This window comes from Castor canadensis, chromosome 15, assembly GCF_047511655.1.
Source record: "Castor canadensis chromosome 15, mCasCan1.hap1v2, whole genome shotgun sequence".
NCBI classification, from domain to species: Eukaryota; Metazoa; Chordata; class Mammalia; order Rodentia; family Castoridae; genus Castor; species Castor canadensis.
This window is the reverse complement of record NC_133400.1, coordinates 53,503,892-53,516,799: the sequence shown is the minus strand read 5'-3', so window position 1 is coordinate 53,516,799 and position 12,908 is coordinate 53,503,892. Positions and strand designations below refer to the sequence as shown.

General features: G+C 40.5%; 1 protein-coding gene across 11 annotated transcripts in view; it reads left to right on the top strand.

The window, feature by feature from the left end:
• Znf438 (zinc finger protein 438) overlaps positions 1–12,516 on the top strand; it is a 190,892-nt gene extending 178,376 nt beyond the window's left edge. For 6 of the 11 annotated variants that reach the window (XM_074056199.1, XM_074056198.1, XM_074056201.1 and 3 more), the window contains 2 exons: positions 8,393–10,247; positions 11,585–12,516. In XM_074056199.1, the coding sequence (XP_073912300.1) occupies positions 8,393–10,247; positions 11,585–12,191 (2,462 nt within the window). In that variant the 3' untranslated portion in view covers positions 12,192–12,516. Of the gene's footprint in view, positions 1–3,163; positions 3,236–8,392; positions 10,248–11,584 lie in introns of all 11 variants that reach the window. The other 5 variants (XM_074056191.1, XM_074056193.1, XM_074056196.1 and 2 more) reach the window with 4 other exon arrangements.
• Positions 12,517–12,908: the final 392 nt, after the last annotated feature.

Here is a 12,908-nt window from a genome sequence, read left to right as displayed (position 1 = left end):
CACTGAAACTTGGCTTTCCCCCTCTCTTTGAATACCTGCTAGGTTGGTTGTTTTCTTCCCTAGTAGGTTTAAGAGCAAAAATTGGCCTCTCTGCTGTGTGTAAACAAAAACCATGAGTGTCCCCATAAAACACTTCTGTAAAATGCACAAGTTAACTCCTGTTTTCACTGAATTGTTAATCCAATTAACATTTAGTCAACTGGCTCACCAGGGGTGGGGGACAACAGCAGTTGTTCATGACAGACTGGATCAGATGGTAGGGATAGTTGAGCTACCAAAGACATGTCATCAGAGGGGCAAAAGAGAAAAATAGTACACTTTTGCTAGGATCTTTATTAGCAGTTAATAACCATTTTCTCCCTTTCCTTCATTTATTGTTCAAAAAAAAGAAACACTGGCTTAAAGACTCAGAGCCATGAGATAGGCATTCCAGTTGTGCACCCTTTTTTCCCCCACTGAAAATAAATGACAGGAACCTCATACTTACTGACAAGAGAAAGTACAAATCTAATGTCTGCTGAGCATGTAACATGGTGGCAACTGTCCTGGCACCTTCATGGATATTTTTCTCGTTTAATCCTGATGTGACCTTTGTAGCCAGATACTGTTTGCCCATTTCATAGGTGACAACATGTAGGCACAGAGAGCAACTTTCGGAAGCCACGTGTGCATGACAGAGGCAGGCATTGCATTGACACTGAATCTGTCACAACCCACACATCTACCTTGTTTTCCTAAAGGCTGTGAAGGTGGCTATGACTGTGCAAGGTAGCCACAGTAACTTACGTGTGTATGAGGAGGTGGAAAGAGCCTGTGAAAGTGAGCTGCCAGGATCTGAGTTCCAGCACTGTTGCTTCCCAGCTTGGAAATCTTTATCTGTAAAATGGACATGACAGTAAATCCTGACTCAGCTTATTTTATGGATCAAAGGAAATAATGCATGCAAAGTATTTGCTGTAGTACCTGACAACGTAAAGTATTACTTATCATTGGAGTACTTTTTAAGAAACAGTATTGATTAAAAAAAAAAAAAGTAACCTACTCAGAACATGAGAACTCCTTTCTTACTAATGGAGGCGATGAACTCACTGGCAAAACAGCCCTGAAAGGAGTACCTGCTGGTTAGGCATGCTGTCAAGGGAAGGGAAGGAGCTAGCTAAGAGCAGAATTCAGCAGGATACTCAGGATACAAGATTTCCAATTGGAAATGTGCTTGCTTCCTTTGTATTGCCTCAAATTTCCTGAAATTTGGGTCTGAGCTATGACTCCAGCAGGTCTTAGTGCTGTAGGTACGAAACTAGAAATGATACTTGGCATCCAGAGTCCTTCAAAACAAAGGACACTTGTGCAATTGCCAGCACATTTTACAGTTTGTGCTGCATGGTCAATGCTCTATAAATTCTTCTTGCTTTTGCCTGCTGCTGCAGATGTGGACAGCAGCTAGGAGAGAAGGTAAGCATTTGTAGTTTTCAACAAAATTAAGTTCAGGTCCCTTGTGGTTATGAGACATTTCTTTTATTCTATACTTCTTCAGGGTTTTCACATGTTTATTTGAACCCTAACTGAATTTTTTTATTTGAAAGCCAAGTGAGAAGGAAAACAAGAATGCCAACAAATAAAATGTAAGGTTTTCAGTTTAATGAAACCTAAAAACTTTGACTCTTTATTGGTTGATTTGACTGCACTTTCATTCTGAGCCTGGATCCCAAGGGCCTGTTTCAAGAGTGGGGGCTGTTCTCTCTCTGCCTGCTCCCTCCTGACATGACTAGCAGTGGATCAGCGGCTCCAGCAGATGGAATAATGGAACTTTACCCAAACCAAGGGCAAGATGAGGGGAAACAACTTTGTTTAGAAGCAACAAAGCAGGCCTTGGTTCTGCCAATAGAACCAAGTTGGTTCTAGCTGTCTTAGAGAATTGCCTTGTGTACTTGCCTCTTCACTACGTCAGCTATGCTGTGAAAGAGTTTGATAAAACTGGCTTAGACATTGGTATCTAGGGCCTTTGAACCCTTGTTCTTCTTCTCTGCTGCTAACATGTAGACATTGACCATCAGATCTGGTCTTTTGGTGATAAAAGAAGGGAAGAAGGATACACGTTGCATATCCTTTAAAAAAATGTCAGGAAAGTCCTTTCTGGGTTTGTCAGAATCCTATTGATAGTAAATGGCAAATTCAACTCTAAAAATCAGCTTTAACTTTCAAATAATTTAATTTCCCGTTAGTTCATTCTAATATCTGGGCTTTTTGAAAGAAAATCCTTTGATGGTAATAGAAATTTTTGGATATGACAGGCCATTTCTATTTTAATTTTTTCACCTTAAAATTCAGAAATAACAGAGTTTGAGATTAATCAGGACTGCTTTGTATACAAGTTTCCCCTTTGACAGGAGAATGAAGGAGAAGAATGTCATTGCTTCAAATTGAAATGAAACAGAGTGGATGTATGGACTTTACTCCTTACTTAATTTCTTCAAGCCTCATTTTTCTTAATCTTTAAAAAATAGAACAATAATACTTCCTTACAGAGTTTGGGTGAGGTATCAATTAAAAGACCTATCAGATTCTATATCATAATAAGTACTCAGCACCTCCCAGTTTCTTTTTACTCCACAATTAGATCAATTTCTCATCAACTGTAAATGTCAATTATCAAAATAGTAACTTTAATATGCTTAAGATATTAAAAACAGCCCCACATTTAGAAATTTAATGTTAAGTATTTTCTTTGAATAATTTTGCAAAATGATTTTTACTGAGTGAGTCTTTTATGTTTTCAGTTAATAAAAGTCCGCGTTTAGTACCTGAGAGTCCTGTGAGTCTCTTTAACTCTGTTATGGGTAATTTTGCAAGATTGCCAGAAATTATGAATGTCAGTGGAAATTTCTTCTCATTATTTAGTGCACAGCTCTAGAAGATCTGTAATTTAGTAGGTGCAGGTGAGGGATTTTAGATCACACCATCTGTGGAAGGCCTTGTAAATGTGTAGTAGAATAAACCACTGTTGTTGCTATACTGCCAAGAAAGACTTACTGCAATCATATTTCCTCAGTATTGTAGAGTTTTTAAAAACTCAATGGTACTTTCATCTTCTCTGAGGACTCCTATTGTTCAAACTCCTTTAAAAAAAACATAGTTATTCTAGCATAACTGAACTTTATTGCAGATTGCCTTCTTTCATCCTACAGAGGCCAATGTTTCGAGAAACAATTCTCAGGACTCCACTTGTCCTTGGAAGGTAATGAATTCTCATCCTTCTCAGTGCCTGACCTTAGGAAGCAGTTATGCACCACCTGTCAGATTACTAGATTACTTTCCTGGTTATTAGCAATTCTTGCTATTAAGTAGTCAGGGAAAATAAAGGACATGAGCCATTCTAACTATATATCTAGACCAAGTCTCTATGCTAGACACACTCATTATGAACATCCCAGAAGACAACACCTTTAGAAACTGATTCAAATAGGCCAACTTTCGTTTTCCTTTCATTCATTCAGTAAACATTTGCAAGCACCTCCTGTGAACCAGGCACAGCTGACATTCAGTAAAAAAGAAGCACCTGTCTCATACCAGGCTTCTTAGTTCCCCACAAGGGCCTCCTCTAACACTGGTCTCTTGTTTCCTTTCAGAACTATTCTGTACATATACAGGAATACATTTGTGTGTGCATCTCCCCAGCTTCTAATCCAAGCAATATTGTACTATATATGGAATGTTGGGGAATATTCCATATAAGTCTAATTCATGCTTCTTTTTCACTGCTGTATTACATTATATGATTAGATGATTGTTTTATTAGCACCCTATTGATAAACATTTAAGTAATCCCTATGGTTTGCTCTTTTTTCTTCTACTTTTGTGGTCTTGCTCTTTTTCTCCTACCTTTCATTTCTACTAATTCAGAAGTTTCATTCCCTATCCTTAACGATCCTGGGAAATGAGACGCAACAGCACCTGCATAGAGAACCTCACCTGATAGAACTGCGTGCTAGATCTAGACAAGCACACATAGGTTAGATTACCCAACAAGGCAAAATCTTTCTCCCACAGAGAGTGCTCAGCTTATGATTGATGACCCTCCTGTCATCTAGGGCTCTGTCATTTCAGGCTGCCTATTTGGCTTACTCTGTTGATCAGGGTTCTCCCTTGCTGGGGCAGAGATAATTACTCTTGGGAATGGGGAGCATCCTTTGCTGTCATCCATGGTTGGCCTCCTTTTCCTTTGAATGTCATTGTTCTTCCTGCGTGATTTTATTTCCACCATAATGTGGAGACTCAAAGATCAGTCAAAGCACATTAACTTTAACTGTATCATAATCAGCTCACTCCCCTGTGGTATGGTTCAATGAAATATACCTAGTTTCATGTCTGAAAATCATAACTGTTAGAAGGTCACTTTCTTCTGCTTGGTCATAAAAAAAGTAGGAAGCCCCTTCCCAACTTAAGTCTTTAAAGACCTTGAGTAACCTTGCAGCAGTTGTTGCCTCAGCTGTGTCTTCTTCCCTGTGACTTCTGCACTTCTTCACATTGACATTGCCATGTTCCTCCTCTGGGGTTCAGTTTGTCTGTGTCTTGCTGTTCTTCCTGTCTTCACTCTAGTCCCCAACTCTTCCCTCAAAGTATGTCTGTTTTCTTTTGGCTTATACCCCACCAGCATAATTTAGTGTTCCTTTTTATCATTACCTCTGGTGGTTCTTCAGCTTGTATCTCCTCTCCCCTTTGTTGTATAGGATTTTTATTATGGTGCCAGCTTATTTCCTTATTCTGTCTGTGAATGGAGTTAAATTGAAAAACAATGTTCCAGAGATATGTCCTCTCTTTCCTTTTTAATTTTCAAATTTTGAAATGTTAAAGGTCAATTTTGAATTATTTCCTTCCATTCCTTTTTTATTTGTTTGTTTGTTTTAGAAAACTTCCTAGTCTCAATTTGTAAGTTCTTATTTCTTTTATTGGTCGCTTTATCATCACTTAACAAATTCAAAAACTATTTACTGATTCCTGCCACATGCTGGATACTGTTGTAGGCCCTAATAACACAAATTTCTTGCCTTCAAGGAATTCATTCCAGCAAGTAAAGGCAGATTGTAAATGTAATATGTTAAATGAAACAAGTGTTCCAGAAGACAGGAAAAAGGGAGCAGGGAGTTGTATTAATCTGTATTTCATTACTATAATGAAATACCTGAGAAAGGCTGCTCATAAAGAAAAAGAGGTTTATTTAGCTCACAGTTTCTGAGACTGAAAATCGAAACAGCATAGGCCAAGACAGGCTGAGTGGGGCCAGGCATGGGCTTTTGTAACAATCCTCTCATGAGAACTAATCAGAGTCCCATGAAATACCTTGGTCCCCTCAGAGGTCATACCGCCCCCCCCCCTTAGAACCTCCCACTAGGCCCCACCTCTTTCTTTCTTTCTTTCTCTCTTTGTGTGGTAGTGGGGCTTGAACTCAGGGCCTTCACCTTGAACCACTGCATGAGCCCTATTTTTTTTTTTTTCTGTGTGAAGGGTTTTTCAAGATAGGGTCACGTGGAACTGTTTGCCCAGGCTGGCTTTGAACCATGATCCTCCTGATTTCTGCCTGCTGAGTAGCTAGGATTACAGTTGTGAACCACTGGTACCCAGCAGGCCCCACCTGTTAAAAGATTCCTAACCTTCCTCCTTGAACCACACTTCCAACACAAGGACCCTTGGAAACCACTTCCAAACCATAGCAAGAGTTTAGAATGGGAGTACAGTTGGAATAGTGAGAAAAGAGTATACTGGGAAGAGGCGTTTGAGTAAAACCTGTAAGGAAATGATGCAGCACATACTGGGACTTAATCAAGGGAAGAGTGCTTTGGGCCCTGGGGACAACAGGTACAAATGTCTGGCGCGTTTAAAGAACATCAAAAATGCCACTTGCTGGAGGGGAACACGTAGAAGAAATGAGTCGAGAGCCCTCCAGGAGCCCAGTGCATGCCTCTTAGGCCATGGCAGGACTTTGGCTTTCATTCTGAAATGAAGAGCCTGGGACAGTCATTTATGAGCAGGCAAAGTGGTATGCCTTGTGCTGTGATACATTATTATCACATGTTTCAAGAGGACTTAAGACTGAGGACAAACTAGCCTTTCTACTAGCTCCTCTCACTTTAAATATTTTCTGCTCAATCATTTAGGAATAAGGCTGGATATAAACAACCCAATGTTTCCTCTTCTCCCTCTTCCCTACCCTGAATCTGCTATGTGAATGCAAAGACCATTATCATTATTAGTGTTTTTAATTAGGCATCTCTAGGTAACCAAAGCTATCAGTAATTTTCGGTGTCTACAAATTCGCTCTCCATCCTGCTTTAAATATTTGTTTACAACTTCATTATTTCTTCTAAAAGAATGAGAAGATGTGGCTTAAAATGAAAGGTTATAAAAGTAGAACTTAAACATTTAAATCATATAGGAGGAAGAAACAAACATAGCTATCCATTCAGGTAACTGTTTGGAAATGATTGACTAGCCAGTTTGCCAGGAGTTTCATAGTGACCAAATCGAGAAAGAAGATGACAGATGATACAATTATCCTGTCTGGTTTTTCCAGACCACAGCACTAGTGTTAATTCTAATCAGTCTACCATGAAAATGTTTCTCAACATCCTTTTTCTTCACCAAACCCTAAAGTAACTTGTTAAAGTAAGTTGATCAATATACTTTTCAACTTACTTCTACCAGGCTTCTTCTTTATCTGGTGTGTTCTGGTAAGACTTATGGGGGGATACTAGGGTTTGAACTCTGAGCCTCACACTTGCTAGACAGGCACTCTACCACTTGAGCTACCCTGCCAGCCTTCTTCCTGGTAAAACTACTAGCTAGCCATAAGGCATTCAAATCAAGGTTGATCTTAAATTTCATTTGTTTCTTTGTTGTTTTGAGACAGTGAGTTGTTACGTAGTCCAGGCTGGCCTTGAACTCTTCTCCCAATCCTCCTGCTTCAGCTTCTCAAGTGCTGGAATTACCTGTGTGTTCCATCACACATGGAAATTTTAAATTTTTGTCCATTTCACTAGATTGCCAACTGCCTACCATCATATCTTCAATATCCACAAAACAATCCTTTGTATACAACTTTAAAATCTGAAAACAGAAAATCTTATCAAAAGTGAGAACTAAACTCATTCAGAGGCAAAAATTGAACTGCGGTCAGATAGTTTAAAATGTGTATTTGTCTCACTGTCATTAATACTCACATGTTTTGCTATAGAAGTGGCAGTAAGTTTAATTATGGGCACCCTACAGATTTTGCTGGGTGTTACATAACATTTGGTATATATGCCTCTTAACACTTTTCTAAAATTTAAAGGTATAAATTCCACACATGTGGCTATACAAGTTTCAGAAAAGAGATTGTGGGCTTGCAATAGGCAACTCCTAGAATAGTGTAGGTACCTAGTAAATGTGAATTGAAGTTGATTAATATGAGGCACTTAGAAATGAGAAACCTCTCCAAAGCCAGGCCTTGTGATCTTGAGGCCTCAGGGAATAAAATAGACGATTCAGTCCTTAGAAGCAGAGTACTGAAATATTTCTTTAATTGTTCTCTTAAGGTTGTAGTAATTGGTCTTTGGTCAGGCTAATAAATCTGGGGTGAATGAAATGTTATTCTATCACTTAAAATTGCTTCTCTTAGTATTTAGAAGGTGTTTTTTGTGTTATTCATATATTTTTTATTTCATCTTTCTGTCTTATCACTTTGCATCTTTTTGGTTTTGTTCAATATTTTTAAAGGTATCATATCAGCTTTTTTAGTACTGGTGATTTCATTGCAAAAGCACACATAAACAGTTTGAAAGGTGTGAGAAGAAATTCACAAGTCATATGGGAAAATAGCAACAAAGCTAGCATTCAGTCTGGAATTCATCCACAGTGCAAAACAAACTGCACTGCCAGTGGGTCAAACAGTATATCCTGAAACAGAGAGAAAAATGTGTTTGATACAAGAAGCATTTGTTCCATAGCAGAGGTACAGTGAGTAATATCAAGATGAATTTAACATAGTTTTCACCCTCATAAAGCTTCAGTATAAGGAAGCTGGGCATATATATAAAATAAATAAGATGCACAGCAGAATCTCAGGAGATTGGGAAAGGAGGTGGAGTTGTCCTGACTTGTGAATGCGAGTGAGAATCTAGTAAATGCAGAGGGTAAACTTGCAGGATCCAAGGATGAGAAGGACGGAGTCCTAGCTTAGTGGCAGAGACACACATAAATACATAAATTATTACGAGAAACAGGCAGGCATTTGCTCACAAGGGTAGTGAGTAGGCCAAGGAATCTCTTCTGGGCAGAAGAAATAGTATGGTTACTTGAACTCTCAGTAGCAGGACAGTTACACTGTAGTAACTTTTATATTGTATTGCCATTGCAGGTGAATCAAGCATCCCTTCTGGAACAATACAAAGTGGGAAAAATTTGCAGAGTAAGAGTCAGTTTAGGACCATTGCACCAAAAATTGTGCCCAAAGTTCTAACTTCCAGAATGCTGCCATGTCCTTCACCATCACTCTCTGATCGGGGAAGTCTGGGACCCTCCCTAACCTCCAAGACCCTGGGGATGGGGATGCCCACCCAGAACTATGTTCTGATGCAGGTGGCTGGCCAGGAGGGGACATTTTCTCTTGTCGCTTTGCCAAATGTTGCCTCAGCTCAGTCAATTCAGAAACCCAGAATGTCCCCACCTGAAAACCTTAAGCTGCCTATTCCTCGATATCAGCCCCTAAGAAATAACAAAGGACCAAGAAAGAAACCCAGCCTAAACTCCCCTGAAAGGGGCTGTAGCAAAATTCCTGCCCCAGCCCAGGTGTGTCCTCAGATGTCCCCTTTTCCACCTGCCTACCTTGAACTCCTAACCAAACCCACTCTACTCAAGCAAGCACCATCCCTAGACCAAGCCCCAGGCAGTAGCATCAGCACACCTCCACCAACCAGTAGTGGTGGCCACAGGGACTCAGAACCTCCAGTGACAAACAGCCATGGAGATCTGAGCACTCCTGCCACCCCAGCATCATCCACTCTGGAGGAGCTCTCTGCCATGCAGAGCATCTCAAAGATACCTGGGAAAGCAAACTTTCTAAGCAGGGAACCACCCAGGAATCCTGCTGCTGCTGCTGCTGCCAGTGAAAAACTTGAAGAGCAGGTTAGTCACGCAAAGGCCGTAACCAGTTTATCACCAGCCATTTCAGTCCAGATGATCTGTTCAGCCCCCAAAGGTAAACTGCCAGTCTTACCCTACTCCAGAATGAAAATGACAGAAGTTTGCAAAATTGAATCAGATGCTTATATTGCAGATTTTTCTGTACCTGGATATGGAACAGACTGTGATAGGAGATGCCCAATCACAGAAGGCTTCCAGGCGGCTGCCAAAATGGCCAGCAAGGTACCTGTCCAACAGATACCAAAGCAGCGTCTTTGTGAGAGTATCTTTTGTCCAGTCACCAAACCAGATCTCAACCACAAAACAAAACTGAATGGTGGAGCAACAAAGAGAAGAGTAAGGAAACGAAAGGTACCAGATGAAATTTTGGCATTTCAAGGAAAAAGGAAGAAATGCCTTATTAATAAGTGCAGAGATGGTAAAGAAAGAATAAAAAATGATCCTCAAGAATCCAGAGACCAAAAGCCTGGGGCTATGAGAAAGTATCGTAGCATTATGCCCAAACCTACCATTGTCATGTCTGCTGCAGTCCCCCTGACTTCTCCTTCAGCTGCACTGCAATCCCAAACACCCAGCAGCCTACGACAGGAGATCTTCTTAAATAGTTCATTCACTCCTAAATATCTCAGCTATAAGCAGAATGACAGCCTGTCTCCTAAATCCATCTCTGGGTTCAAAAGTGGATTCTCTGGCATTAAGAAGCCTTGGCATAGATGTCATGTCTGTAACCACCATTTCCAGTTCAAACAACACCTAAGAGACCACATGAACACGCACACCAATAGGAGGCCTTACAGTTGTCGCATTTGTCGCAAGGCCTATGTACGTCCTGGCAGCCTGAGCACACACATGAAACTTCACCACAGTGAGAACCGTCTCAGGAAACTCATGTGCTGTGAGTTTTGTGCAAAAGTGTTTGGTCATGTCCGAGTCTATTTTGGCCATCTAAAAGAAGTACACAGAGTTGTGATCAGCACTGAACCCTCCTCCAATGACCCACAGCCAGGGGACATGCCAAAGAAGAGGGACAGAGAAACTAGTGTCCAAGGGATGGAGGGATCACTGGAGAGGTGAGTGCTCATTTGAGTGGAAGCCTGGCAAGAAAGTCTATTGTGGTCTGGGGAAGAGGGTACAATTTCACATTTAGAAAAGTTTGTTTAAAAAAAACATAGATTAAGATTTCATACATAGCTCCCTACTCCTTTGAGTCTGTTAAGAATGACCTCATTTCTCTTTGGTTTCTGATCAGTTGTAATATTTAATTACTCTAACCTGTAAGCCAGGGCATGAATGCTGGTTTCAGGTGTTCTTGGGACAACTGGATGAAATTATATGATTTTTTAAATGAAAATGTGAATTGTGAATAAATGGTAAATTATATATAGTTACTAGTAGTCTTTACAAGTAATTTCCCCCAAGTTCATGTTCACAGAATTTATATCTAAACAGCATCATCTGCCCTGTGGCACAGTGTGACCTGTGGTGGGGACTCTCAGAGGTCTACATCACTGACTGTATCCTGAAAGGTCCAGATCTATCCCTCTATAGGTACCCTATTTTTTCCATCAGGCCAGATTAACTTTTTCCTGCAAGCACTGCTTCCTAACATCATAAACAAATAAGCTACATAATCGGGAGCCTGGCAGGCAGGTGTTAGAGCAGTAATAAACCAGGGAAACACCCTCGGTGTGAGCCATGTATATCCACTTTCTCCTACGGTGACTGAAATGGCATTTCACTGAAATGATTTCTCATTAGCACCACAAGAAGTAAACCTTTCCCAACACTTTAGATTCTCTGTCCCTTGTTATTTTTTTGTCCCAATTGCCTTAAATATTTTCTGTCCGTTCGATTTTGGTTTACTCAGTCATCAGTAAAAATAAAGAGTGCCTTTCTTCTTTGCCTTTCTATAGTTTCTCTCATTCTTTCTGTTCCCTGTCCCCACTAATGTATGAGGAGGCCTCCCTTCCTTCTTGTTTTCCTGTAGTTAGAGTTTGATGTTAGGTAAAATGTCCAAACTGCGTTGGGTGCTCAAAACTAGGGAGTGCAACAGCAGGTGTGTGGGACAGTCACCTTCCATAGCACCTTGCATGTTATTACCTGACTTCTGTGTTAACTGCAACTGGTCCTGTAGAAACCAGAGAGATAGCTCAGCTCACCTAGGGAAGATGCAGAGACATTCTTCCTAAATGGACACTGGCAGACTGAGGAACGTGCATGCCCATAGGAAGTGAGGGTTGGTGTTCACTGTGTTTTCTGCTGAGATTCTGCCCAGGCTCTCTCTGGGCACCCAGCCTTTGTAATTCTAGTGGGTGTCTTCAGAGCCCTGAAGGCAAAAAGCTGAGACATAAAACTCCAGTCGCTTTTCCATCAAATCTCATGCAGAGTATTTTTTTGCCTTCTTCAGGGAAAACAAGTCAAGCTTGGAAGAAGATTTCCTTCTAAACCAGGCAGACGAGGTCAAATTACAAATCAAATGTGGCCGCTGTCATATCACCACTCATTCTTTTGCCGAAATAAAGTTTCATTTGCTTTGTGTTCATGGAGAGGAAATTCAGGGAAGGCTACAAGAAGGAATCTTGCCAGGCAGCAGAATTGCTCAGGAAACATTAGTTAAACATACTGCTCCTGACTGGAAACCGCACCCAGAGAGAAGAAAGCAGGTGAGGCCTTACACAGCTGAGGACACATCTTGCACACTTCCGAGACTCAAAAGGCAGTTCTGCCTTCATCACCAGAAGGGTGGTGTGGAGCAGTCCATGCACAATGAAGGGGGCCAGCAGGGAAAAAGTGAGCCCCAGGGCCTGGACTGTGCCAGCCCCCGCACCCTTCACCTCTGGTCCCATTTAGGCTTCAACTGCCTCCTCTGCACCCAGACACTGGGGAGGAAGGAGGAACTGCTCCTGCACTGGGGATGCCGGCATAACTGTGAGGACCCTTCCAGGCTGTGGACTGTTTTAAGTGCGGTCTCTAACCAGGGAGTCATTGAACTTTCTCCGGATGCTGAAAAATGAGAGCCTGAGGCAAACTAGGGCTAAAGAGAGTGTTATTGGCACCTTTCTATTGCAGTGTTGAGTTTTATGTGGTACTTCTAGAAGAATCAAATAAGTTAGGATCAACCTCAGTAAACAGAAGTGTTTTTTGTATATAGGTTTATTTTCTTAAGAAATAAAATATACACTGTGGGTTCATATTTTTCTAATTATATGCAGTCTCATTTTAAAATCCCATGTACTGACTCTTTTAGTCTTTATTTCAGAATAAGTAAAAAGGTCAAAATTTGGGGACTTGAAATATAGAGGATTATAGGTTTTTCTTCAAATATAGTTTTCAGAGCAAGTGTGTGTGTATGTCCTTTTGTTCAGATGTTTACTGCTTACACAGACCAACAAATGTGAAAAATTTCCAAGTGACAATTCCATTTCAGTCATAACCACAGTATCAAACTAGATGGTAAATGTTGATATGCATTAAAATCTCTGGTTTATTTGCGTATGCTACACAGCAGTCTTGTTAATAACATTTCATCTACAATAGCTTAAAATTCATACTTTTAAGACTTAGATTCTGTCTTAAATGCATATTACCATGATGATTAGTTGTTGGCAAGTCTTGTAGCTATGGTGTTCCATATCAAAATAATAGAAAAGTTTAGTACTTCAGCTAATAAAATATCTACTTTCTTGGTAAAAAGTTATTTTTGAGAAGTCTTCGGGACCAGATAATTTACA